The sequence below is a fragment of the Poecilia mexicana genome, unplaced genomic scaffold (assembly GCF_051168715.1).
Source record: "Poecilia mexicana isolate PSO_F unplaced genomic scaffold, ASM5116871v1 scaffold_11, whole genome shotgun sequence".
Lineage (NCBI taxonomy): Eukaryota > Metazoa > Chordata > Actinopteri > Cyprinodontiformes > Poeciliidae > Poecilia > Poecilia mexicana.
Genome location: NW_028263380.1, coordinates 24798599 through 24825165, shown reverse-complemented (window position 1 = coordinate 24825165; position 26567 = coordinate 24798599). Strand labels below are relative to the sequence as shown.

The window sequence follows — 26567 nt, the reverse complement described above, 5'->3', positions numbered from 1 at the left end:
CTGTACACAGGTGTCCTTCTTCCTTGTTTTCAGAGTATAATCGCTCGGAAGGAAAATCAAGAAGCTTTAAAATGAATCTATAAAAAGCAACATGGCCGAAAAAACGGCCTTAATTTTTTTTCTTATTCTGGTAGGAATACAAGGTTCTATGGCAGGTGAGTTGGAAAACTTAAAGATCTAGTTATAACAACTTTATGTTAACTTAATTGATAACAGTTCCTGGAATCGGGTCTTGAGTTACAAACATTTTATTCATTCATTTAAAAGAGAATTGAGTAAAATTAAATTAAGTGTACCGGCTTTTAAGTTATTTTCGCTATTACTTGACCATGTTGTTATTGCAACCATTATGATTTACCATTGTCCAGACGATTGTCTAACGCTACAAACAAAATGGCAACATATTTAGTCATAGCAGTGGATAACATGTAAAATGGAGGCTAGTGAGTTAGAATGCCGCTGAAGGAGGGGCACTCCAACTCCTCCTTCATGTTGTTTCCTGTAAGAAACATGACTGCCTGAATATTTATATTTCAAGCATACAAGGTTAAACATATTGACTAATCGTGATTAATCATATCTCCAGAGTGTGATTAATATAATATTTTTTAAATCGCTTGACAAACTAGTTTTAATCTGAATTTATGGACAAATAAGGAAAGAAAAGACAAAAAACTATATATGTTTGACATGTTTTAAGAAAAAAATTGACACATTGAGTTTGTGTTCGGTATGAGTAAATACAGAATAATGTTAAATGTGCTTGCAGTAATCCACTCTCTGAAGTATTTCTACACGGCATCTTCAGGAATAGAAAATTTACCATCGTATGTGTCTGTTGGATTTGTGGATGATGTTCAGATAAGTTACTGTGACAGCAGAACAAATGAAAACGTTCCTAAACAGGAATGGATGAATGAAGTGAGTTCAGAACATCCAAACTACTGGAAGGAGGAAACACAGACATGTCTGGCTAAACAGGAAATCGTCAAAGCCAACCTAGAAATTGCCAAACAACTCTTCGACCAGATTGAAGGTTTGCTCTTGATTCTATTATCATGTCAGTGATTGTTTTACGCATGATTTTAATTATTGTGCATCTGAAGATATTTACCTATGTGTTTAATCCAGTAAATTTCAGTCCAATAAGTATTTTTCTGTGTTCCTCTGAAATTAATTCTTGAAAACTATTTCTATTCCAGTTCCTGTCTTAAAACCCATAACACTACATTACTGGAACATAAAGCAGTAAATATTTAAATATTTGTGGCTATTGTCCCATTATAAGTAATAAACACATGATAAATTAAACATACAAAGTTCGAGGGGGCCATAAATGCAAAGTTAGCTTTGTGCTCAAAGTGTTTATCTTTTTCATTTACTTGTTCAAATGTTTAGGAGTTTATTTTTGATAAAGCAGTATTAAACTGAAACAGGCTTAAGACAATTTAATTGAATGTAAACTCACTGATGTCTCTTTGTCTCAGGAGTTCACGTCTTTCAGCAGATGTATGGTTGTGAATGGGATGATGAGACTGGAGAGGTCAGAGGTCATGATGTGTTTGGTTATGATGGAGAAGATTTAATCACACTGGACCCATGGACACAACAATGGATTGCTCTAAAACCACAAGTTGTCAACACCAAACACAAGTGGGAATATTATACAGGACATGAGAATGACTATTTAACTGGAATATGTGTTGAGTGGCTGAAGAAATATGTGAACCATGGTAAAAATGTCCTGATGAAAACAGGTATTACAAAACGTCATGTAGCTTAAAATACACAACTACATTTATGTGTGAACCATGTTTTGTATGAACACACCTACATCACATTTTCCATGCAGTAATTGACATTTGCAGCAAGGTTTTATTTCATTGTCATAGCAGTCATCATCTTTTTCCTTCCACATTAAACAACCTTGTTCCAAAATCCATCTACCAAGTTTTCACTGTATATTGAAATATTCACTGTTTATATAAATTAGTTACATAGGAACTAAAAATGGTTTCTTTATATATCCTCTAGTTCTTCCATCAGTGTCTCTTCTCCAGAGGTTTTCCTCCTCTCCAGTCAGTTGCCTTGCTACAGGTTTCTACCCCAACAGAGCTGAAATGTTCTGGAGGAAAGATGGAGAGGAGATTCATGAGGGTGTTGGTAAAGGAGAGATCCTCCCCAACAATGATGGAACCTACCAGATGAGCGTTTATCTTGATCTTTCATTTGTCCCATCTGAGCAATGGACGAGGTATGAATGTGTGTTTCAGCTTTCTGGTGTCAGAGAAGACCTTGTCACCAGACTGGAGAAAACCAAAATCAAAACCAATGAAGGTGAGAATACAAGAAATGTGAAAAATTTAGGATATACACATTAATGTAGAAATGCTTTAGTTCTTGAATATATTAGTGCTGTACAATGTTTTGTTTTTTGGAGTTTAAACTTTTAATTGTACTTCTATTGCAGTCTCACATACTTCTGTGTAACTGATTTTCAATGGAAACTTGAAAATGTTTCATTCAAATAATCACAATAAACATTCAGTCATATTTAATAAAATTTAATATTATTGAATGTTTAGTTTATTTCAGAAACTTAGTTCACAAGATGAAACACGTTATAGATAATCTACACATAATTCTGTTTTCAAGTTTTTATTTTTTATTATGTTGATTTTCTGCTTCTAGCCAATGTAAGCTATAAGCTTAATTTAAGATTAAAATATTTAATCAAAATAATAAAACATTTTTAGCAGAAATGTGGGCTTAATTACAAGTATGTTTAATACCTACTTAAAGAGATCCAAGATTAGTTAAACGTAATTTTCCTATAAACTAAAATATTGCTGTTTGTGATACGCCAAAACTCATAATTACTTCAACAATGTACATCTTTTGGGTTACTTCAAGCTGCAGTGTGAACGCAGCCTTAAAGCCGTTTCTACGAGTAAAACTGATGAAGGCTCTAACAGGTGATTGTTACCATAACAACCTAAAAACAAATGCAGTTACGACAGTTTTTATCCACAAAGAGCCTAAACCTCGCTGCTGCTGGCTAGTGAGCGAAAAAAGCTGGGAAAAACATAAGGGACACTGAACACTGGAAGCTCTTTTTTATGTAATAAGGGATCTATTCCTTGTGCTGCCAGGAGTTATTGCTAGTGCTTTGGTCCAGTCTTCGGTCTGAAGACTGGACCAAAACACTAGTTGCCAAAGTAACAGACTGAAAACTGGACCTTAAACAGCTGTTACTGGACCAGACATAGAGCTTTAGAAGTACTTACCAGATCACACAGTTGGACCAGAGGTACAGGTCATTCATTGTATCATTTATGAAGCTCTAGGCAGCAGCAGCAGTGAAACACAAGCTCATACAGCCAGATCTGTGCTCTTCCTCTATTTGGTCCTTCTCCTCATCATCATTATCTCTTCTGATTTCTACAGTATGATCAATTTCAATGCGCTCTGGTTCAATTTGAAAAGGCTTAAAGACATTACTCATCACTGTTTTGGGTGGACCGAGTTAGATCTGTTGGACCTATAGAAATAATTTACCCAGAATGCATTGCAGCGTGAACAACATGGCAGTGATCATGTGACCATATATTTTTTAAATGTATAAGAACTAAACAGCCTATAGTATTATTACTGTATTGTTTTTACATATAAAATAAATATTTATTAAATAAAGTCTATTGTTGCAACTAATCATGGATCCCTTTAAAAGTTATTTTCAAGGGGCACTTTTAATTTGAAATTAATCTCATTGGAACATATACAGCATTCTAGTTTATTGAATATAATGGTATTCCATAACAAAGATATTAATTAAATTATTAACGGCATAGCAGCATTTAATGACTTAGAGTCTGAATATGGAAACTTACTCATTGAAGCTCTTTATTTCAGTACATGGGAGTTTGTTTAATTTGGAGTGTTTTAATTGTTTATTTTGTTCACAGACAATTCAACCTTCATGCACATCATTATTATCGTGGCAGTGATAAACTTTGGATTCATTGCTGTGACTGGATTAATTCTATTCAAAAAGAAAACTGGTGAGAAATCAGTTGTCTTTTTGTTGTCTTAAATTGTAGATTTTGAGTTGAGCTGATAAAATACCAGTTAACTTAAAATTCTGAGTCATTTTGGTAACAATGTAAAACTGATATAATGAGAAAAGAAAAATCTGAAACTCTTTTAACAGTTATGGAAGCAAAAGCATTGAAAGTCTTTCAATAAGTTGCAGAAAAGTACAAAAATTGTTGCTTTTGTGTCTTAATGATGTTTAAGTTATAGATTCCATAGAGGTCTTGTGTCTGCAGGAGTTACAACAATAAGTACTTATTTTGGGACATTTATAGAACCACAAGTAGTTATTGCGCACATCATCACATTCAACTCATTACAGTTGAATGTGATGAGTTGAATGTCCCAAAAGGTCACAGGACAGACTGAAGACAAAAGTCAAATACAATTTAAATATTTTGCTCAAAAATGTAATGAATAGGTTGGTGATTCCACAAATGCCTGAAAATGCAAGTATGTCCAACACAGACTGAGACCTAATTCACTAAATGCATTTCAAATTTAATTAACTACAGCAACAGTGAGTAAGAATGAAGTGGTACAAAACTACGACAAGGGAACATAATTAGCATCTCATAGACAAACAAACCTTCTGATAGTTTATGGAAAATGGTAAAAAAAATGTTTTTAAAAACAAAAAAATGTTGAATGTATGGCAAAGAGGGAAGAAACTTCCCAGGTCAGAATAACTCATGAGCTCTAATTGTTTTCAACATTAATAAATAATTTTATTTAACTACAGTAAAGCTGCTAAAGGCTCTCACAAATACTCAGATAATCTAAAACTACTGAGGTAACAGTAAGTTTAAATTATGATATCAGAACTTGTCAAGGGTAATTAATGACTTAATATTTTAGTTTTATAATTTGTGAAAATACTTGAGTGCTTAAATTATTCTATTTGTTGCAGAGATAGCAATTTATCTTATAAACAAATCATTTATCCATCTTTTTTGTTTGTTTCAGGGCGTAAACCTGTCAGTAAGTATTTAAAATGTTTTGTCAGATTTTTGTACTTAACTAAGTATTAAGTGTCTCAATTTGCAATGTTTTCTGAGGCCCATAGTGCATTTTCAAAACTCATGTGAGACTGGATAAAATGAAATCTCAGTAATAACTTCCTTCACAATGTACTGTAAAAAAAAATTGCATTGATTTTTCTGCAGCTGAACTACATCAGAAAGACAAATAATAAGACAATAAAAGCTGGGTAGCTCTTGTCCCTCAGCCCACTTGACACGTTGAGAGGCTATGATACCTAAATTCTGAACACCATGGAGTGCATCGCAGTTTTCCATGTCTGGCATATAACCATTCATTTTAGCTATTAGCTATATTGATCCTGTGTTCAGACAGAGGGATAATCAGTAGCTTAGCATCATGACCTGTTTGTTCTGAAGATCCTGCAGCTTCCACTTCATCTTCCTAACATGAAACATATTTACCAGGTTTAATGTTTGTTGTGAATTGACATTACAGACAAACAAGGTAATTAGTCCAAGTTTGTCGTTTATTGAATGTTCAGAAACTACAGCAGGAGTGATGCGTCACAGCAAAGGTAAACAAAGGTAAAATAATCCAAACAGGTGATCAACTCAAAACCACTCCTACCTTTTTACTCTCCGTCTTGCTCTATCATTTATGTACACCCGTTGCCATGGCAACCGCCTGAGCTCCGCAAGCCAAGCAGAGATTTAGTTAAAAACATAACATTCAGTCTGTTACGGTATTACGGACTGAATATCGTAATTGGACGGATGGCTGCCATCCAATTTGTGATTATTAATCACAAATTAATAATTTTGTGATTATTAATAAACGCTCCCTGAATACTGCGGTGGTTGATTAGTTATTTTGGTAATGGAACCAAAACGCACAGAATTGCGCAACACCTTGTTGAAACAATAATTACTGAGATCATTATTGTTGTTGGGTCATTAATTTGAACACGTTTTGTTGATTATTTATTCTATAATAACGTTATGAACGTTTTGATAAGGAGTCAGAGGAGGACGTGCTGGTCTCAGCCTCCTGGCGGCGTTCAGTTTGTCACCTAATGCCGAGATCGACTCAAAACCTTCCGCGATCGACCTATTGTTGCACCGCTGCTCTAGCAAAGCACGAACAGTTCAGAAACAATATGAAATGGGGAAAAAAAGCTATTAACTGATTAAGTCGTGTTTTAGGTTGTTCTTGAAAAACTAATCAGTCACGGCTGCACAGTGAACCCATTGATTCTTTACAGCAGACAGCCGCTCCCCCCTCTTGCAGGTACTGCGTACCCCCACTAAATCTTTTAGGGGTACGCAGTATCCGTCCGAACCCCCCTACTTTCACCCCTAATTAGGAGTTTCAGTATTTTAACCCCATATAGGGTTTCTCTCGGTATATTGTAAGCCTGGAGGGCCACCAGGCTTTACTAGTGCCCCCACCAGGCATAGCATTATTAATTTATTAATAATGCTATGCTTTATGATTCATAATTTTATGATTTCATAATGCTTTATGATTGTCTTCTTTTTTAAGACTTTATAGTTAGTGTTTAGGTATTCTTACAGTATTAATCTTCAAGTCTTCCAAAAATGCATAATTATCAAATATTTTCAAATTTTCTCTCAACTTTAAACATTTTTTACTCAAAAACATGATGGACAGCTGGATGACTGTCCTAGTGCCCTGAGCTCCCAGCTTAGCAAGTTTTCTGGGGGAAACCCAGAAAACTGCCATATATGAAAGTACACTGTACATTCATTTGTGAATCTGTAGATACAGGTCTGTCTGATTTGGCAAGAACCTTCACCAAAACTCAACATAATTCTGGTGTAATTAAATGTACTTAAATATGGGTTTGGTTCCCATGTTCCATAGGTGGTTCAAGTTTTGTTTATCAAACATTTACAGAACGCAATGGAACTGCCAGAAGGAAACTACAGAACTTCTCCCCTTGAAGACATATGGGCCAGTGATCCAGAGGAGACAGACATCATGTGAACTAAAGAGACTTTGCATCTGGACATAACCACCACCGCCCCCAATGCCTTCACTTATGACTGTTCCCAAATCCATGAAGCCACAAGTCAGCAATGCCAACATGTGTTGTTCTAACACTCCTAGAAAACATTAAGAAGACTCTGCTGGTTCACAGTCTAGTGCTATAATATGCAACCACTTTTCATCCCTTGGACCTTGAACATTTAGTCTAGGGTTTTACATTTGGTTACATTCCAGTCTTTTTCAATGGGCTATGCTATTGAAGCACCTGAATCTATTTTTGACCCAAATTTTGTCATTTTTTGCTATGTAAAAGGTGGAGTAGCATAAAATAGAGAGCAGTTTTCAATATATTTAAAGATACATTTTTATACATCAAACAGTGGGGTAATAGTGGCGATGGTGGTAGGAACTTGCACTGCAATTAGCGAGTTGCTGGTTTGATCCCCACCCTGCCACTTCCATTATGTCCTTGGGCAATAATCTGGCATTTTGAATTGGAATGACTGATTTCACTGTAAAGCATCTTTGACTGTCCTGAAAAGTGCTGTATACGTCTGATGTCATTTCATGTAAGTGGATTATTAGCAAAATGTATAACAAATCTAAAAGGTTGCTTGCAGTATACTTCAGCGTACATTTTTGAACAATAAAGGATTCTGGGATTCACTTCTAGAAAACTAACAGTATGCCTAGATGATTACTTTCAGTATATTTGAAAGTGCACTTCTTAAAAGTAAAAATAAGCTTTAAGTTTTAGTAAAAGTAAACTCATAGCATAGATCAAGGGTACAGGTATAGTGTACACCTCAAAATATACTTTAATAAACTTAAAGTGGTACAAATTAGTCCTAAGAAAGCATGCTGCTTGGGAAATATACCTTTCAATACTTGAGTATCCTTAATGATCTCATAAAGGATAGTATTGAATACTTTTTGGAAGTATTCTTTCGAAAAATACTACTTGTTGGTAAGAAAATTACCAAAACATTGCTCATTTGAAAACAAACAAAAAAAACTACATATAGGTAAGAGTATAATTGATGCTTAAAATGTTATCAATTTGGTATTTTTGTTATTTCTAGAAAATCCAAGCTATACAACTTCCTGCCTGGAACTACCATAATATTCTAAATTATTCAGACAGAGTGATGTTGGTGTAACAGGACTGACTGAAAATGTTTTCAATTGTATAGGTTTATTTTGAAAGAAATGTGTAGCACAGATGAAATATACTAACAAGCAAAACAATATATAGAAAAAAATTCCCTTCTCACCCTCCACGGGTGGTCTCTCTCTCTTTCATCCTCTGAGCTCGGGTCCTCTACCAGAGGCCTGGGAGCTTGAGGGTTCTCCTCCAGTATCTTGGCTGTGCCTAGAACTGCACATTTCTGGACTGAGATGTCTGATGTTGTTCCTGGGATCTGTTTGAGCCACTGCTCCAGTTTGGGGGTGACTGCCCCGAGGGCCCCGATGACCACAGGCACCACTGTGGTCTTCACCTTCCAGGCCTTCTCCAGTTCCTCTCTGAGGCCCTGGTATTTCTCCAGTTTCTTGTGCTCCTTTTTTCTGATGTTGTGGTCACTTGGTATTGCTATATCCACCACAACGGCTTTCCTCTGTTCTTTATCCACCACCACAATGTCCGGTTGGTTCGCCATTACCATCTTGTCTGTCTGGATCTGGAAGTCCCACAGGATCTTAGCTCGGTCATTCTCCACCACCTTTGGGGGTGTTCCCCACTTTGACCTCGGGGCTTCCAGTCCATATTCTGTACAGATGTTCCTGTACACTATGCCCGCCACTTGGTTATGTCGTTCCATGTACACTTTCCCTGCCAGCATCTTGCACCCTGCTGTTATGTGCTGGACTGTCTCAGGGGCCTCCATGCACAACCTACACCTTGGGTCATGTCTGGTGTGGTAGATCTGAGCTTCTATTGCTCTGGTGTTTAGGGCCTGTTCCTGTGCAGCCAGGATGAGGGCCTCTGTGCTGTCCTTGAGTCCAGCTTTCTCCAGCCATTGGTAGGATTTCCTGATATCAGCCACTTCAGTTATTTGTCGGTGGTACATCCCATGTAGGGGCTTGTCCTCCCATGATGGTTCCTCCAGCACCTTGTCCTCTGTTCCCCATTGCCTGAGACATTCGCTGAGCACATCGTCCGTTGAGGCTTTGTCCTTGATGTATTTATGGATCTTGGATGTTTCATCCTGGACAGTGGCTCTCACACTCACTAGTCCTCTGCCTCCTTCCTTACGGCTTGTGTACAGTCTCAGGGTGCTGGATTTGGGGTGGAACCCTCCATGCATGGTTAGTAGCTTCCGAGTCTTAACATCCGTGGCCTTCATCTCTTCCATTGGCCAGCTAATTATTCCGGCAGGGTATCTGATTACTGGCAAGGCATAGCTGTTTATTGCACGGATCTTGTTCTTGCCATTGAGTTGACTTCTCAGGACTTGCCTTATTCGTTGGAGGTATTTGGCTATGGCTCCTTTCCTTGTGACCTCATCGAGGTTGCCATTTGCTTGTGGTATTTGTAGCTGTGCTCTATGTCTGCTATTGTTCCCTCTGGGAGTGAGACCCCTTCTGTGCGGACAACCTTCCCTCTCTTTGTAACCATCCGGCCACACTTCTCTAGTCCGAATGACATCCCAATGTCAGTGCTGTAGATCCTGGTGGTGTGGATCAGTGAGTTGATGTCTCGCTTGCTCTTGACGTACAGCTTGATGTCATCCATGTAGAGGAGGTGACTGATTGTGGCCCCATTCTTAAGTCGGTATCCGTAGCCAGTCTTGTTGATGATTTGGCTGAGGGGGTTCAGGCCTATGCAGAACAGCAGTGGGGACAGAGCATCTCCTTGGTATATGCCACATTTGATGGACACTTGTGCAAGTGGTTTGCAGTTGGCTTCAAGGGTGGTTTTCCACAGCCCCATCGAGTTTGCAATGAAGGCTCTTAGAGTCCTATTGATGTTGTACATTGCTAAGGATTCAATGATCCAGGTGTGTGGCATTGAGTCATAGGCTTTCTTGTAATCAATCCAAGCGGTGCACAGGTTGGTGTGTCGAGTTTTGCAGTCTCGGGCGACTGTGTGGTCTACAAGGAGTTGGTGTTTGGCTCCTCTGCTATTTATGCCGATGCCCTTCTGTGCCGTGCTCATGTATTTATCCATGTGCCCGCTTATCTTAGCCACTATGATGCCTGACATGAGCTTCCATGTTGTAGAGAGACAGGTTATCGGCCGATAGTTGGATGGGACTGAACCATCTGGGACTGACTTAATCCTCCTGGCTTCATTCTCTCTTGTGTATCTCTTTAGGCGTCTGGCCAAGGCTTGGAGCCTTTGTTTGACAGTTTCGAGTGCTTCAGGTATGGGCATCTGGCTGTACTTCTTGGGTACTGATCTTTTCATTGCACCCCTTAGGAGCTCTGACAGTTGGCTCACTTCCCTCCTTGTTATCTTGATCTTAGCCTCTAACCGTCTTTTCCATGGTGGATATTGGGTCTCATGGTTGCTCTTGTAGCCAAGTATCTCAAGGATCACTGATGCTGAGTTGTATATCAGTTCATTGGTTTCAGTTATGGTGTTGGTAGGGATCGTTCTCAATGCTGCATTCACATCTTCAATGAGGCTTTCTGATGGTACTTCACTCAGCCGTTGTAATTGGCGTCGGGGTTGTCTGGTGTTCATTCGGGCCATGATTCTCTCTCTCAGGTCAGTTGCTGTCTCGTTCAGCTCAGATGGTTCGTTCATTACTGGGGCTACATACCCAGTCTCTGGGCGGGTAGTTGTAGTTAACTCCCTTCTGACCTGGCGTCCTGGCTCCTCCCCTTTGTGTTGTACCTCGTCAATCTCAAGTTGTGATAGCAGTTGCCGTTTGCGGATGTTGGAACACTGAGCTACTAGTTGTTTGGCAGTTAGTGTCGACTGGGGATGTCGAAGTAACTATTCCTCCCACAGTCTTTGCATGTAGCCCCTCTGGCTAGGGTTACTTGAGTAGTAGCATTCTAACAGATCCATGTTTTCATCTCTCGCCCATTTCCGTCTTGTTCCAGTAGCCCATTTTTCATCAAGGTGTGCATGGAGGCCCCTGAGACAGTCCAGCACATAACAGCAGGGTGCAAGATGCTGGCAGGGAAAGCGTACATGGAACGACATAACCAAGCGGTGGGCATAGTGTACAGGAACATCTGTGCAGAATATGGACTGGAAACTCCAAAGGTGGTGGAGAATGACGGAGCCAAGATCCTGTGGGACTTCCAGATCCAGACAGACAAGATGGTAATGGCGAACCAACCGGACATTGTGGTGGTGGATAAAGAACAGAGGAAAGCCGTTGTGGTGGATGTAGCAATACCAAGTGACCACAACATCAGGAAGAAGGAGCATGAGAAACTGGAGAAATACCAGGGCCTCAGAGAGGAACTGGAGAAGGCCTGGAAGGTGAAGACCACAGTGGTGCCTGTGGTCATCGGGGCCCTCGGGGCAGTCACCCCCAAACTGGAGCAGTGGCTCAAACAGATCCCAGGAACAACATCAGACATCTCAGTCCAGAAATATGCAGTTCTAGGCACAGCCAAGATACTGCGCAGAACCCTCAAGCTCCCAGGCCTCTGGTAGAGGACCCGAGCTCAGAGGATGAAAGAGAGACCACCCACGGAGGGTGAGATGGGAATTTTTTTATATATATATTTTAGGACTTTTAATGTTTCATTGTAAAATGTGATGTACAGTGATGACAATTAACAAATGCTGTTTGAAGTGTTCATATTTTTTATTTAGTCTTTTATCTCATATATCTTTCATTTCCAATTATTTGAAGGACTTATTTACAGACCTTTCATTGTTTGCAGAAGGTTTTTTCACAGAAAATCTTGTGCATTTCATTTAAAGATATAATTTTAAAGGGACAGAAGGACATCCATTCAGTGGAATACCCACAGAATTGAGGAAGTGATGCCGTTTCATCCTTCAGTACAAAAACAAAGTTTATTCATGAACATGCAGGCAAGAAAAAAAGATTTAGTTAATATTTAAGTGTTCAATTTAGCAAAATAAACTAAATTATGTTCTCTAAAGGACAAATGAATCTTGAATCACCAGTAAGCAAACTGTTAAACAAGAAAAAAAAGAGCCTTTAAAGAATGAGACAGGGCATTATTGAGGAGTATACAGGAGCATCTCAAAGTCTAGCTTAGAGACAGCAAGGAGAAGTTCAGGAATATGCTGGTGAGTAAACTACAAAAGAACACTTATCAGATATGTGTGGTCAGGGACAAAGAAAATTATAGTCTTCAAGCAGGAGGATCAGATAGATAAAAGTCTGAAATTAGCAGATGACCTGAAGACATTCTTCAAAATGTTCAGTTAAGGAACAAGCTCATCGTCCGCCTCTGCCGCCCCCCAGCAAACAGACATCCCATCCTCCTTTGACCCATAGCTTTCCTAGTTAAGAGGTAAAGCTGACATAATTCTTTTCCTCAGCTTCCTTGCTGACAAGCATATAGAAAAGGAATTGGATGGAACAAGGAAGAACTAAAGTGGTTTGTGGTCTCTGGGGGAGATGGACTCTGTAGCTTCAACTGAAATTTAATTGATGTGATGGTCCCCCACACACTTTCAAGGTGGCACTCTGCTCAATGCAAAAACAACTACGGCCAGAGTTGAAGGGGGCCGGACTGGTCCCTGAAGTGCAAAAATAACTATAATAAATGTAAGATCCAGAAAGAGCAGAAGAATCACTCATAATGACAAGAAGTTCAGATTATTAATGAGAATATTACTCCTTCTCTCCAACCTGTTATGTGACACATAGCAAACAACTGGAATGTAAATTTGAGCAAGTGATATTTATTAACATGTGATTATAAATATGGTCATATAAGCACTTGTGCCATGTGCATAAGTACAGCAACGACTCTGACTGTAATTTAGATTTTTTTAGTTCAAACGCAAGAAGAAATGTACAAAATCAGGGCCAACTAGAGACCTTTGGAGGGGCAGTTGCAGAAAAAGGGGGCACATTGAAGAAGATCTGAAAACACTGGTCAACAACATAGCAACAACCATATTAATAAAAAATCTAATATTTAATTGGATCATACTATGTCATTGTCATCATGTGGGGACAATGCAAATCAAATAAATTTTCCCTAATAGGTGTAATTTTGCTGTTTCTTCTGCTGACAGACCTGGAGGGTTAAGGTGATCTGAGACTGTAGCTGTTAAACAGACCATAGGAGAGAAGCTGGTTATAGAGCTATGAAATAAGCAAACTTGCTGGTATTTTACAAAATAAACACTAATAATATATGACTGTTTAACCATAGCAACTTGGCTGCAGACTGCTTTAAAGATTGAAAAAGCTCAGAGGGATAACTCTACATAATTTTTTGATTTTAGCACTTCTGAGAGAGATTATTGTCATTCAATTTTGTCATTCAACAAGATCTTGACCATTAACCTGGCCCCCCTCTCACTGATTTCACTAATTCTACATTTAAGCACTGTAAGTGATTTAGCTAATGCTTAGAACAGATAAATGTGTGGATGTGCCAAAACTTTCTCCAGCTGAACAGAAACAACACTGAAGTTATTATCTTTGGACCTAAAGAGGAGCGAACTAGAATCAGTGCACAGCTTCAGTTATTACAACTGAAAACCAGCGATCAGCCCGAAACCTGGGAGTAGTGATGGACTCTGACCTGAACCTTCAGAGCCACATTAAGACAGTCACAAAGTCGGCCTTCTATCACCTGAAGAACATCTCCAGGATTAGAGGACTAATGTCTCAGCGTGATCTAGAGAAACTCATCCATGCGTTTATCTTTAGCCGCATTGATTACTGCAACAGCGTCTTCACAGGTCTGACTAATAAATCAATCAAACAGCTGCAGTTCATCCAGAACGCTGCTGCTCGTGTTCTCACTAAAACCAGGAAGACAGAGCACATAACACCAGTTTTAAAGTCCCTACACTGGCTTTATAGATAGATAGATATATCTATATAAACATGTCTATATTGTGTCCCAGCTATCAGTCGAAGCTGACGTTAGCTTCTGAATGTAGCACCTAATTCGGAAAATAGGTAATTTTTCACTATCTTGAGCTTTTTTAATGTGTTGTACTTTAAAAACTATAACACCTAGACATTTCAAACCTAACTGTATTATTCTGTACTCACAGCAGAATAAATAAAACATTTGTGAAACCTTCTAATTGATTTGTGAAATTTGTAAAATATCAATAATAGATTCCAGAACGCCTTAGATCTGAATTATTAAATTAGTATTATTTGTTATTTTAACTTTCCGTTGTCTTTCTCTTTTTTAATCTTTATTATAGTTGGAGTTGGACAGGAGTTCTGTTGGATGACTTCCTGGAGGGATGAATAGGCCGAGCTAATGTTGCCATCAACTTTTTTCCTGCTATTAACTTTTTTTTTTTTTTTTACTTTTCTTTATATGTAAAGTATTTCTATCAGTTGCCCTTTTTCCATTTTGTATTCAGTACTTGCTCTACTTTTTTTTTATTTATTTTTACCTTAATGCTTACCTGGTCAGTTGAGGTGGAAATGTTCATCCTCTTGGTTACTGACAAATGTCAGAACCACATGGACTGAGCTGGTTACGTCAGATCAATCTGAATCTTCATTTCTCATTAAAGAACTTCTTGTAATTTTAAGACATTGTTATAAAATTGCACCATTATTCTGCTGTAACAATGACTGCATTCTTGCAATTGTATCCTGACCGTAATGCTCCCTTATAGAACTTAGAACAGATGATTGAAATAAAGGCATGTTTTGAAAATATTTTCTGTGATTTTATTATAGAAATTGAGGACGGGAGGAATAGATTAAAATCAAATCTGGTATGAAAAAAAGTCTTGTAAGTCATATCATCCAGCCTTATTCAGTATATTAAATTATATGACTAACTACATATTACTTAATATTCACATTTCTTTGCTGGTATTACCTAAATGTGTTGCATTTTAACATCTCACTTTAATTCCTGATCTACATGCAAATAATTGATCAAATGTAAACACAGAGAAAAGGGAAAAAAGGTTTGTGAAATGTAGAGTATTACAAATGAGATTCAATTTTATTGTATGTACAAACAGCAAAATGAACAGTGAATATATAATATACTTCCTAGCAGCTAATCAGACATCAGACTTGTTTGCCTTTACTGGTAATGAAAACTCATCACTCTGGAGGAGAGGAAGACTGGCTCAGCCCCGTCCAGGATGACTGCAGTGTCAAAGTCTGCAGTGTCTACCTGCAGACTTTGTCTGCCAACAAAGTCTGCAGGTAGATTTTTGCATATCTGGTGCTTCAGTTTCAAGATCATAGTTTAACCAAGTACTATAAATAAAAAGTTAGTCCATGTTGTGATGATCCGGCAGACCGTGGACTGATGGATGCCGTCAGCTGGTCCAGGTGCTTGGATCCAATGGAAAGGTAATCGGCACAGCGATCATGGCTCAGAAACACATCACGAGGTGTTGCGATGCAAACCTGAAAAATTAAAAAGAAAAAAAACTAATAAGCTTCCATATTTAGCTGCACACCGTAATCAAAACTAATAAATCCTCAGCTCTTTGAGAGTTTGCTTGAAAATAAATTGACAGTATCTCAGGAAATTAAATGTTTAAGTGAAATAGTTCTGGTATCACAAAGAAACTACAAAAAATGTTTCAGAGGTGTAACAACACTGAAGCTACTGAGTAAGAGTGAACTAAAATACTACTTAGAAATGCATGTTAAAATCTGAATACTCATTTGAAAGTGTGCAGCTGAAATTAATTTAAACTACTGGCAGGCAAAACAAAAAGCAGCGGGAGGACATAACTTCATAACCTCATTTTCTAAGCAGAATCTCAGAGGAAAAAAGGAGAAATTACGTTGTGTAACGCAAGAACAGATTAAAGCAGCCAAGTGGAAAAATTCACTCTAACGTGGATTATAATTATGAAACAAACAGCAAAGGTAGATGTCATATTTTCGGGATTCTGGAAATACGTGATTTGAACCATTTGTTCTGTGTGTGTGTTTTTTTAAATGTGGATCGGTGCCACTTAAACGGCTGTAAAGCGAAGGTTTTGGACCTTAATCTGACTGACTACTTGTGTGGTTTGGATCGAGCTGTGTTGCTGCCCTTGGTTGTTCTTAAATTACCGTCCTCGGTATCAGAGGGGCATGTTAAATGTATTTTGTATAATTGTCATATAAACAAAAGCTAAGGAGTTGCCTAAAAATAATTTCATACTCCGTATAACTCAAACGCACATAAACACACGTATTGACTTACCTTGTGCCGAATCGGTGCCTCAGCGATCTTATGTTGAAATGGCCTGCCATACAGTGACGCTGTTTAATCCAGTTACAAGTGACGCTTAAGGCGATGACGCTCCACTTGGCTCAGGTGAAAGCTGAAGAACAGCGTCACACCTGTCATTCTTCCTTGTTTTCGAAGTCCAGTCGCTCAGAAGGAAAATCAAGGAGCTTTATAATGGATCTATAATAGGCAACATGGCCGAAAAAACGGCCTTTATTCTTCTGATTCTGGTACAAGAGTCTACTGCAGGTGAGTTAGAAAACTTAAAGATCTAAACAACGTTATATTCTTGTGACATTTAATTGATGATAGTTCCTGGTATCGGATCCGGAATTTTCAACATTTTACTTGTTCACATAAGAGTTGTCTAAAATTAAATGTCATGAACTGGCTATTAAGTGGTTTTCGTTTTTATTTAATTCTATGTTGGTATTACAACAATTTTGATTTCACAATATCTAGAATAACTTAGGCTACAAACAAAATGGCAGCACATTAGCCCATAGTGTTGTTAACTATGAGCAGGTTAGGTCACCTAGTGAAAAGGACTCTAGTCCATTTTACATGTAGATGATTACCTCTTTAATCATTGTACACGTAAATGATTAAAGAAGTACATTAAAAGACAGTTGGAATCAGTTTAAATGTTCAGAATAAAATATTTAGAAGGTAAAAGATAATCTTAAAAATGATTGGCATAGTGTTAATCCTAAACAAAAACCCTACCCAGGCTCAAGTGATTTTACTGTGGTATAATTATTTTAATAATGGAGAAAAACAAACCAAATCTCCGGTCAGTTCTCTACCAGCCACTTTTTAAAAATGACATTATGTTTAATCATGTTGTTGTAGGTTTACATATGCCATTTTCAGGTGATGATGTTTTCTTCCTAACCTGTCCGCTGTGTTGCTTGGCCTTCATGATGCTGTTTAATGATGTTTTATTTAATAAAAAAATTGATTAACTAAAAGAGGCCTGCCACTGCACAATTAAGAACAACTTTGTGTTGTAGTGTCATTTAAATGCCAGTAAAAGACATAAACTTGTTGCTATACTAAAGAGTTGATGTGGAGATAAAAACGAGTTAAGTAATTGTAGTGGCACTTTAAAATTCTATAGTTGAAGTATAAGTAAAAAGAATCATAAAACAATTACTCAGCAAAGTAGTATTTGAAAAAAGAATGACATGAGTACTGAGGAGCTTATTGATTGTAGTGTAAATCTTAATTTATGTTTCAGAATTTATGGAATCAGACTGATACAATCGTAAAATATTAAGAAATGTGTTTTTTTCTTACAGTAATCCACTCTCTAAAGTATTTCTACACGGCATCTTCAGGAATAGAAAACTTTCCATCATACTTGTCTGTTGGATTTGTGGATGATGTTCAGATAAGTTACTGTGACAATACAACAAATGAAAACATTCCTAAACAGGAATGGATGAATGAAGTGAGTTCAGAACATCCAGGTTACTGGGAAGAGGAAACAAAGACATGTCGGGTTAAGCAGCGAATTGTCAAAGCCAACTTAGAAATTGCAAAACAACTCTTCAACCAGACTGAAGGTTTGCTCTTGATTCACTTTGTACATATCACATATTATTTAAGTTTCCCAAATTGTACATTTTCATGTCAGTTATTGTTTTACGCATAATTTTAATTATTGTGCATCTGAAGATATTTACCTATGTGTTTATTAATCCAGTAAATTTCAGTCCAATAAGTATTTTTCTGTGTTCCTCTGTATTCTGAAATTAATTATTGAAAACTGTTTCTATTCCAGTTCCTGTCTTAAAACCCATAACACTACATTACTGGAACATAAAGCAGTAAATATTTAAATATTTGTGGCTATTGTCCCATTATAAGTAATAAACACATGATAAATTAAACATACAAAGTTTGAGGGGGCGGCGCAGTTGGTAGAGCTGTTGTCTTGCAGCAAGAAGGTTCTGGGTTCAGTTCCTGGCTTGGGATCTTTCTGCATGGAGTTTGCATGTTCTCCCTGTGCATGGGCGGGTTCTCTCCAGGTTCTCCAGCTTCCTCCCACAGTCCAAAAACATGACTGTCAGGCCTCTCTAAATTCTCCCTAGGTGTGAATGTGTGTGTGCATGATTGTTTGTCCTGTCTGTCTTTGTGTTGCCCTGCAACAGACTGGCAACCTGTCTAGGGTGTACCCTGCCTTTCACCTGGAACATTAGCTGGAGAGGCAGCAGCACCTCCTGACCCCACTAAGGGACAAGGTGTAAGAAGATGGATGGAAGTTTGGGGGAGCCATAAATGCAAACTTAGCATTTTGCTCAAAAGGAGTTTATTTTTGATAGAGCAGTCTTAGACTGAAATACACTTGGGACAAATTAATGGATTGTATTTTAAATTCACTGATGTCTCTTTGTCTCAGGAGTTCACGTCTTTCAGCAGATGTATGGCTGTGAGTGGGACAATGAGACTGGAGAGGTCAAAGGTTTTGATCAGTTTGGTTATGATGGAGAGGATTTTATCATACTGGAATCAAAGACGCAACAATGGATCACTCTAAAACCACAAGCTGTCAACACCAAACGCAAGTGGGACCATGATAGAGATGCAGTAGAACATGAGAAGTTCTACTTAACTGGAATATGTGTTGAGTGGCTGAAGATATATGTGAACCATGGTAAATATGTCCTGATGAAAACAGGTATTACAAAACGTCATGTAGCTTAAAATACACAACTACATTTATGTGTGAACCATGTTTTGTATGAACACACCTACATCACATTTTCCATGCAGTAATTGAAATTTGCAGCAAGGTTTTATTTCATTGTCATAGCAGTCATTATCTTTAGTTACAAACAATTGATGTTTATCTTTATAAAGGAACTAAAAATATATATTCTTTATATATCCTCTAGTTCTTCCCTCAGTGTTTCTCCTCCAGAAGTCTCCCTCCTCTCCAGTCAGCTGCCTCGCTACAGGTTTCTATCCCAACAGAGCTAAAATGTTCTGGAGGAAAGATGGAAAAAAGATTAATTATGGTGTTGGTAAAGGAGAGATCCTCCCCAACAATGATGGAACCTACCAGATGAGCATTTATCTAGATTTTTCGTTTGTCCCACCTGAAGACTGGACGAGATATGAATGTGTATTTCAGCTTTCTGGTGTCAAAGAAGACCTTGTCACCAAACTGGAGAAAACCAAAATCAAAACCAATGAAGGTGAGAATACAAGAAATGTGAAAAATTTAGGATGTACACATTAATGTAGAAATGCTTTAGTTCTTGAATATATTAGTGCTGTACAATGTTTTTCTTAGCAGTAAAAACATTAATTGTACTTCTGCTGTAGTATCATATACTGTTGTGTAACAATTTCCAATGGAAACTTGAAAATGAAACAGTGAAACCATTACAATAAACATTGAGTCATATTTAATAAATTAGAATTTTATTGAAAGTTCAATTTGTTTCAGTAAGTCAGTTCATGATGTGAAATACATTTAATAGATAATTTACACATAAATCTGTTTTTAAGCCTTTATTTCTCCAAATTATGTTTTCTTCTTCTTGCTAATGCAAACTATAGACATTTAAGATTAAAATATTTAATCAAAGTTATAAAAATTTTTTATTAAACTGTTAATTTTAGCACATAGAAGTTTGTTTAATATGGAGTGTTTCAATTGTTTCTTATTTTGTTCACAGACAATTCAACTTTCATGCTCATCATTATTATTGCGGCAGTGATAATCTTTGGATTCATTGCTGTGACTGGATTCATTGTTTACAAAAAGAAAAATGGTGAGAAATCAGTTGTCTTTTTCTTGTCTTTAATTGTAGATTTTGAGTTGAGCTGATAAAATACCACTGTTAAGTTAACTTAAGATGCTTAGTCATTTGGTAAAACTGATATAATGAGAAAAGAAAATTCAGAAACTCTTCACAGTTATGGAAGCAAAAACCTAAATAATTAGAATAAAATGGTTACTTTTGTGTCTTAATGATGCTTAATTTACAGATTCCACAGAGCTCTTATCTTGGGATATTTATGGAACCATAAGTAGTTCCTGCTCACATTAACACATTCAACTCATTACAGCATTGATGTCATAGACATTAAATTAGTTTCAAACAGAAGGTCCCAGCACAGATTGAAGACAAAAATCAGATAAAATTCTAATATTTTGCTCAAAAATGTCTTGCAATGTTCTGAATAGGTCAATGAATCCCCAAATGCTAGAAAATGTAACTATGTCCAAGACAAACTATGAGCCCATCAATTTTCTTCCGCTTATCCGGGATCGGGTCGCAGGGGCAGCAGCTTCAGAAGGGAGGCCCAGACTTCCCTCTCCCCAGTCACTTCTTCCAGCTCCTCCAGGGGAACCCCAAGGTGTTCCCAGGCCAGCAGAGAGACATAGTCCCTCCAACGTGTCCTGGGTCTTCCCCGGGGCCTCCTCCCGGTGGGACGTGCCCGGAACACCTCACCAGGGAGGCGTCCAGGAGGCATCCTGACCAGATGCCCGAGCCTCAACTGGCTCCTCTCGACGTGGAGGAGCAGCGGCTCTACTCTGAGTCCCTCCCGGATTACCGAGCTTCTCACCCTATCTCTAAGGGAGAGCCCAGCCACCCTACGGAGGAAACCCATTTCGGCTGATTGTATCCGGGACCTCGTTCTTTCGGTCATGACAAAAAGCTCATGACCATAGATGAGGGTGGGAACGTAGATCAACCGGTAAATCGAGAGCTTCGCCTTTTCACTCAGCTTTCTCTTCACCACGACTGACCGGTACAGCGCCCGTTTCACGGAGACGCTGCCCCAATCCGCCTGAGGGTGTAGAGCTGGTCCAGTGTTCCACGACCAGGACGAAAACCACACTGCTCTTCCTGAATCCGAGGTTCAACTATCCGATGGACCCTCCTCTCCAGGACCCCTGAATAGACCTCACCAGGGAGGCTTAAGAGTGTGACCCCCCTGTAATTGGAGCACACCCTCCGGTCCCCCTTTTTCAACAGGGGGACCACCACCCCAGTTTGCCAATCCAGGGGAACTGCCCCCGATGTCCATGCGATATTGCAGAGTCGCGTGAACCAACACAACCCTACAACATCCAGAGCCTTAAGGAACTCCGGGCAGATCTCATACACCCCAGGGGCCCTGCCACCGAGGAGGTTTTTGACCACCTCGGCGACCTCGTCCCCAGAGATTGGAGAGCCCAACCCAGAGTCCCCAGGCTCAACTTCCTCAACAGAAGGTATGTTGGTGGGATTGAGGAGGTCTTCAAAGTATTCCGCCCACCTGCCCACAACGTCCCGAGTTGAGGTCAGCAGCAGACCATCCCCACTATAAACAGTGTTGGTGCTGCACTGCTTCCCCCTCCTGAGACGCTGGATGGTGGACCAGAATCGTATCGAAGCCGTGCAGAAGTCTTTCTCCATGGCCTCTCCAAACTCCTCCCATGCCCGAGTTTTTGCCTCAGCGACCACCCGAGCCGCATGCCGCTTCACCCGCCAGTACCCATCAGCTGCTTCTGGAGTCCCACAGGCCAAAAAGGCCTGATATGACTCCTTCAGCTTGACAGCATCCCTCACCGAAGGTGTCCACCACCGGGTTGCCGCCGCGACAGGCACCAACAACCTTGCGGCCGCAACTCCGATAAGCCGCCTCGGCAATGGAGGCACGGAACATGGTCCATTCAGACTCTATGTCCCCCACCTCCCCCTGAACGTGTTCGAAGTTCTGCCGGAGATGGGAGTTAAAGCTCCGTCTCACAGGGGACTCCGCCAGACGTTCCCAGCAGACCCTCACTACACGTTTGGGCCTGCCAGGTCTGACCGGCTTCCTCCCCCACCACCGGAGCCAACTCACTGAATACATTTCAACTTTAATTAACCACAGGAACAAATCAAAGGATGTCAGGAAGTTTGTAGACAAACAGGGCTGCAGATCAGTACTACAAATTCAGTCTGCTCTACAAATCTGGTGAGGCATTTTGAAGTTTAAAAATGATGTTAAAGAGGTTTTAAAGGACAAGTAAAGCTTCCATTATTTACAGGAGTGACAAAATGCTATATGTAGTATTTAAATAATACCAACTCATCAATATCCCATGTATGACTCTGTACAAATTTATTAAAAGGTGAAGTGGCAGGTGGGTAAAGAATAATAAAACTAAAACATCTACAAAACTGCAACAAGGCAACATAATAACATAGGCAACAACAACAACAACATAATAATAATAATAATAATAATAATAATAATAATAATAATAATAATAATAATAATAATAATAATAATAATAATAACCAGCATCAGAAATAAACTTTCTGATATATTATGGAAGAAAGTGAAAGATATTTAGCAGGGTATTTATTGAACGTATGTAAAGCAGGGGAAAAAATATCCCGGGTCAGAATAACTTAATTGTTTTTAACATTAATAAATAACTTTATTTAACATTATTATAGTTGTTGTAGACATAACAATTTATATAATCCATCCATCCATTTTCTTTACACCCTTGTCCCTCAGTGGGTTCAGGAGGGGTGCTGGTGCCTCTCCTGCTAACGTTCCAGGCGAGAGGCGGGGTCACCTGGACAGGTCGCCAGTCTGTCGCAGGGCAACACAGGACAAACAACCATGCACACACACACTCACACCTAGGGGCAATTTGGAAAGGCCAATTAACCTGACAGTCATGTTTTTGGACTGTGGGAGAAAGCCAGAGTACCCACAGAGAACCCACCATGCACAGGGAGAACATGCAAACTCCATACCGAAAGACCCCAGAATCCAGAACCTTCTTGCTGCAAGGCAACAGCTCTACCAACTGCATCACTGTGCAGCCCCAATTTACATAATAAACAAATAATTTATCAATCTTTTTTTTGTTTGTTTCAGGATGTATACCTGCTGTCAATAAGTATTTAACATCTTTTGTCTGATCTTTGTCTTCTTTGTCTCATTTTCCAATGCTTAATGTTTTGTGTGGCCCGCATTTTTAAAACTCACGTGAGAATGAATGAAATCTCAATAATACTTCTTGTCACACTGCATCATGAGAATTGCAAGACTGATTTTATGCAGCTGAAACACATCAGAAAGAGTGATTTCACATCTTTGTTATTTAACAGTGATTTAAAAGTTTATGATCTTATTACTAGATAATAAAAATGGAGGAAGGCAAATGAAAGAAGACGGTGGTGTAAGTATGAAGAAGAGGACAAGAATCATATGCATGACAAAAACAGCAACCCCTGTGCACAATTTACAAGGACAATTTTTTGTGTAGTTGGTATTAAAGTAGAGCATTGAATGCATGTTGTGTTCATTTCCCCCTTAAAAAACCACAGGTCACCAAACTCAGACCCAGAGATTTAGTTTCACTACTAAAGATTTGGTCTGACAGGGCCAGTAATAGACCTCGCTTAAGGCTTCAGTTAAATTAGAAAAAACTGAAAAAAAGGTCAAATAAAAAATTACATTACACACAAAATGTTTTTGTTTTCTAGTTCATCAAGACAACAATACTTCGAAATCAAACTTAGAGACTTCATCTTTAACTAGTGGAAGTTCAGCCGACACCCAAGGCAGTTCCTCATCAGATAAAAAATTGCTCAAAGGTAGGATCCCATTTTTACAACTTATTTCTTTTTCAGTGCCTTGTACGTATAACATGGAACCATGTATAAATAATATTTCTGCTTATTGAATTGTTTCAACAGCAAAAAAAAAATGAAAAACAAAAAAACTAGCAAATGAGGACTTTGGACACCAAAATCAGAGTTTTCCTGGATTTCTACATCTAAATGAAGCATCTGATGTACATCTTCAGTGATCTCCATATTATTTGGCCTTTCTATTCAGATATTGTCTACAAGATGTATTGAAAAGGACAATTTCACATTATTTTTCCCACAATAATGACATAAAGGAGTTGATTCTGTCCTGCTCTGCCAGCTGATTTTTTGTTTGAAAATGTTGAGGCAAAAAAAAAAAAGAAAGATAAAACATTCAGTCTGAAGCATGAGTTGTTTGCAAGTGGTTCTCCTTTTGATAAACATTTAAGTTGTTAAATTGATAAAGTTGTTAAATTTGTATTAATTCTCCTAAGGCTAACTTTTTTAAAACTATGTTTCAGATGTTAAATGCTTAACCTGTTGTTCACAGGTTGTCATTCACAATGACAGGGGTGTCAAACTCCAGTCCTCAAGGGCCACTGTCCTGCAGTGTTTAGATGTGCCACTGGTAAAAAACAGTGGAACAAAATGGCTTAATTACCTCCTCCCTGTGTAGATCGGTTCTCCTGAGCCTTGCTAATGACCTAATTATTCTTTTCAGGTGTGGTGCAGCAGAGGCACATCTAAAAGTTGCAGGACACCGGCCCTTGAGGACTGGAGTTTGAGACCTCTGTCACGAGAGGACCCAAATTTGGGTCCTCTCGTGAATAACAGGTTAATAATGTATAGCTGGTGAGGCGGCACTTTTTGGGGGTTTGTTTTTTCTTTCAGCAATGTGAAGTCAAAAATGTGTACAAGTAGTACAAATTTTAGAACCCACATTGACCCACAAATCTTTTGTATAGATGTTTATTATAAACTGAGCTTTTTTTTTTATTTGTTTGTGGTTCTTTGTTTTTTTTTTTTTTACTACTATAACTACTGTATACTTACTATTCCTTGTATTTGAAATCAATTAAATGCTTTTATAACAATATTTTGTTATATTAACATTTTTAATCCAGTTTTAATTATTTAACCTGAATGAGATTTTCTTTCTCAAGAGAATCCTGGCTAAGTCTGGCATCAGCAGAACATTCACAATAAAAACAGAAAAAGATACCAAATAAATGACAAATAAATTAAAAGATTCCTCAGTTAAAACATCTTTAGACAGATGATCTTTCTCATAATGGTTTATTGACACTGTTAAGGTAATGGAGGGACGTGTTGCTGAGTTTCCTCCTTAAAATAACAATATTTATAACTTTTTGCAGAGTAAACAAGCAAATCTGCATGTCTTATTCGCAATATTTTTTTTCTTGGTTCTCAATAGAAAGTACACCTCTTAGACATTCTGCTCACAAAGTAGCACAAATATGCAATATTATCTGGATACTAAGTTAGTCTGGATTTCAGCTTACTTTGAAAAGAGTCATCGATGGCAGTCCACCATGACTGTTTATCAAAACCAGGTAGAAATATATAAATTCCTTATCTATTTGTAGGGATAGATAAGGAATAGCATCTTTCAACTTTTAGATACATCCATGTTCCAGAAAACCTGAATCAAATGGTTGTTGCCTGGTTATTTCTCCTTTGTTGACCAACAATAGTCCACTGGTAGCCTCTAGGTCAGGGGTGTCCAAAGTCAGTCCTCAGGGCCATCCTGCATGATTTAGTTTTCTCCCTCATGTTCAACTCACATGGATTAAGTGATAGATCATTAGCAGGTCTCTGCAGATCATTAGCTGTCTGAGGAAGTAGTAACTACCACCAGGGAGAAAACTAAAACATGAAGGATACCTGCTGTAGAATAACAGTATAAGTTATAGCCATTATCAACCCAGGGTTTGACCAATCTGGCATGAAGTCTGTTTGTGATTTGTATATTTGATTTAGCTCAAAGTAGAACTGCATATTATTTCTTCCTTTTTAAAAAAATAAACACTTTCTTGGTTGTGTATAAGCAAGTGATTTCTCTCAGATCAACAAAAGATGCTGCACAGAAATGTTTTTCAGAAAGCTTTACATCTGTAGGTTATTACTGAACGTAAATATATAATATTGGTGCGGCAAAGGAAAACAGGCGTTAATAAAAGATGAATGGTGGAAGATATTCAGATGACTGAGAAAATATGTTCAGTCTTTTAATTATTCTGAAAAGGAACTGAGGAAAGGTGAAAACTAAACAAGAAGACAGGAAACAGATTCAGACTGGTCTCCAACAAAGTGTAGCTCTTCCTAACCTCCTCTCTGACATGTCTGCATATAAACTGGTTATAGGTGGATCCTCGGCCTGATCATGTAGGTAAAATCTTAGTGAGGTCAAGTTATGGCCCAGACTTCATAACCAGTCAGCTGTGTGAAAAAACATCTGATGCCATGCTACCTCTGGATCTTCTACTTATTAAACACTTCAGTTTTCTTCACTCA

At 38.4% G+C, this 26567-nt stretch overlaps 1 protein-coding gene across 1 annotated transcript; it reads left to right on the top strand.

Annotated features, from left to right (window-relative positions):
• On the top strand, positions 1-25126 carry LOC148156570 (uncharacterized). Its single transcript, XM_088009986.1, has 13 exons — positions 1-155; positions 770-1036; positions 1488-1757; positions 2035-2337; positions 3966-4061; positions 5059-5073; positions 16534-16677; positions 17730-17996; positions 18833-19111; positions 19329-19631; positions 20118-20213; positions 23925-24035; positions 24138-25126. Exons 1-13 carry the CDS (start codon positions 92-94, stop codon positions 24149-24151), a joined length of 2229 nt encoding a protein of 742 aa, XP_087866112.1. The 5' UTR covers positions 1-91; the 3' UTR covers positions 24152-25126.
• Positions 25127-26567: the final 1441 nt, after the last annotated feature.

Bases quoted from the DNA above. Each gene is read 5' to 3' on its own strand.
- LOC148156570 (XM_088009986.1), top strand. From the start codon at position 92: ATGGCCGAAAAAACGGCCTTAATTTTTTTTCTTATTCTGGTAGGAATA. The intron at 17,997-18,832 runs GTTTGCTCTTGA...TCTTTGTCTCAG, and splicing joins ACTCTTCAACCAGACTGAAG to GAGTTCACGTCTTTCAGCAG. The intron at 19,112-19,328 runs GTATTACAAAAC...TATATCCTCTAG, and splicing joins ATATGTCCTGATGAAAACAG to TTCTTCCCTCAGTGTTTCTC.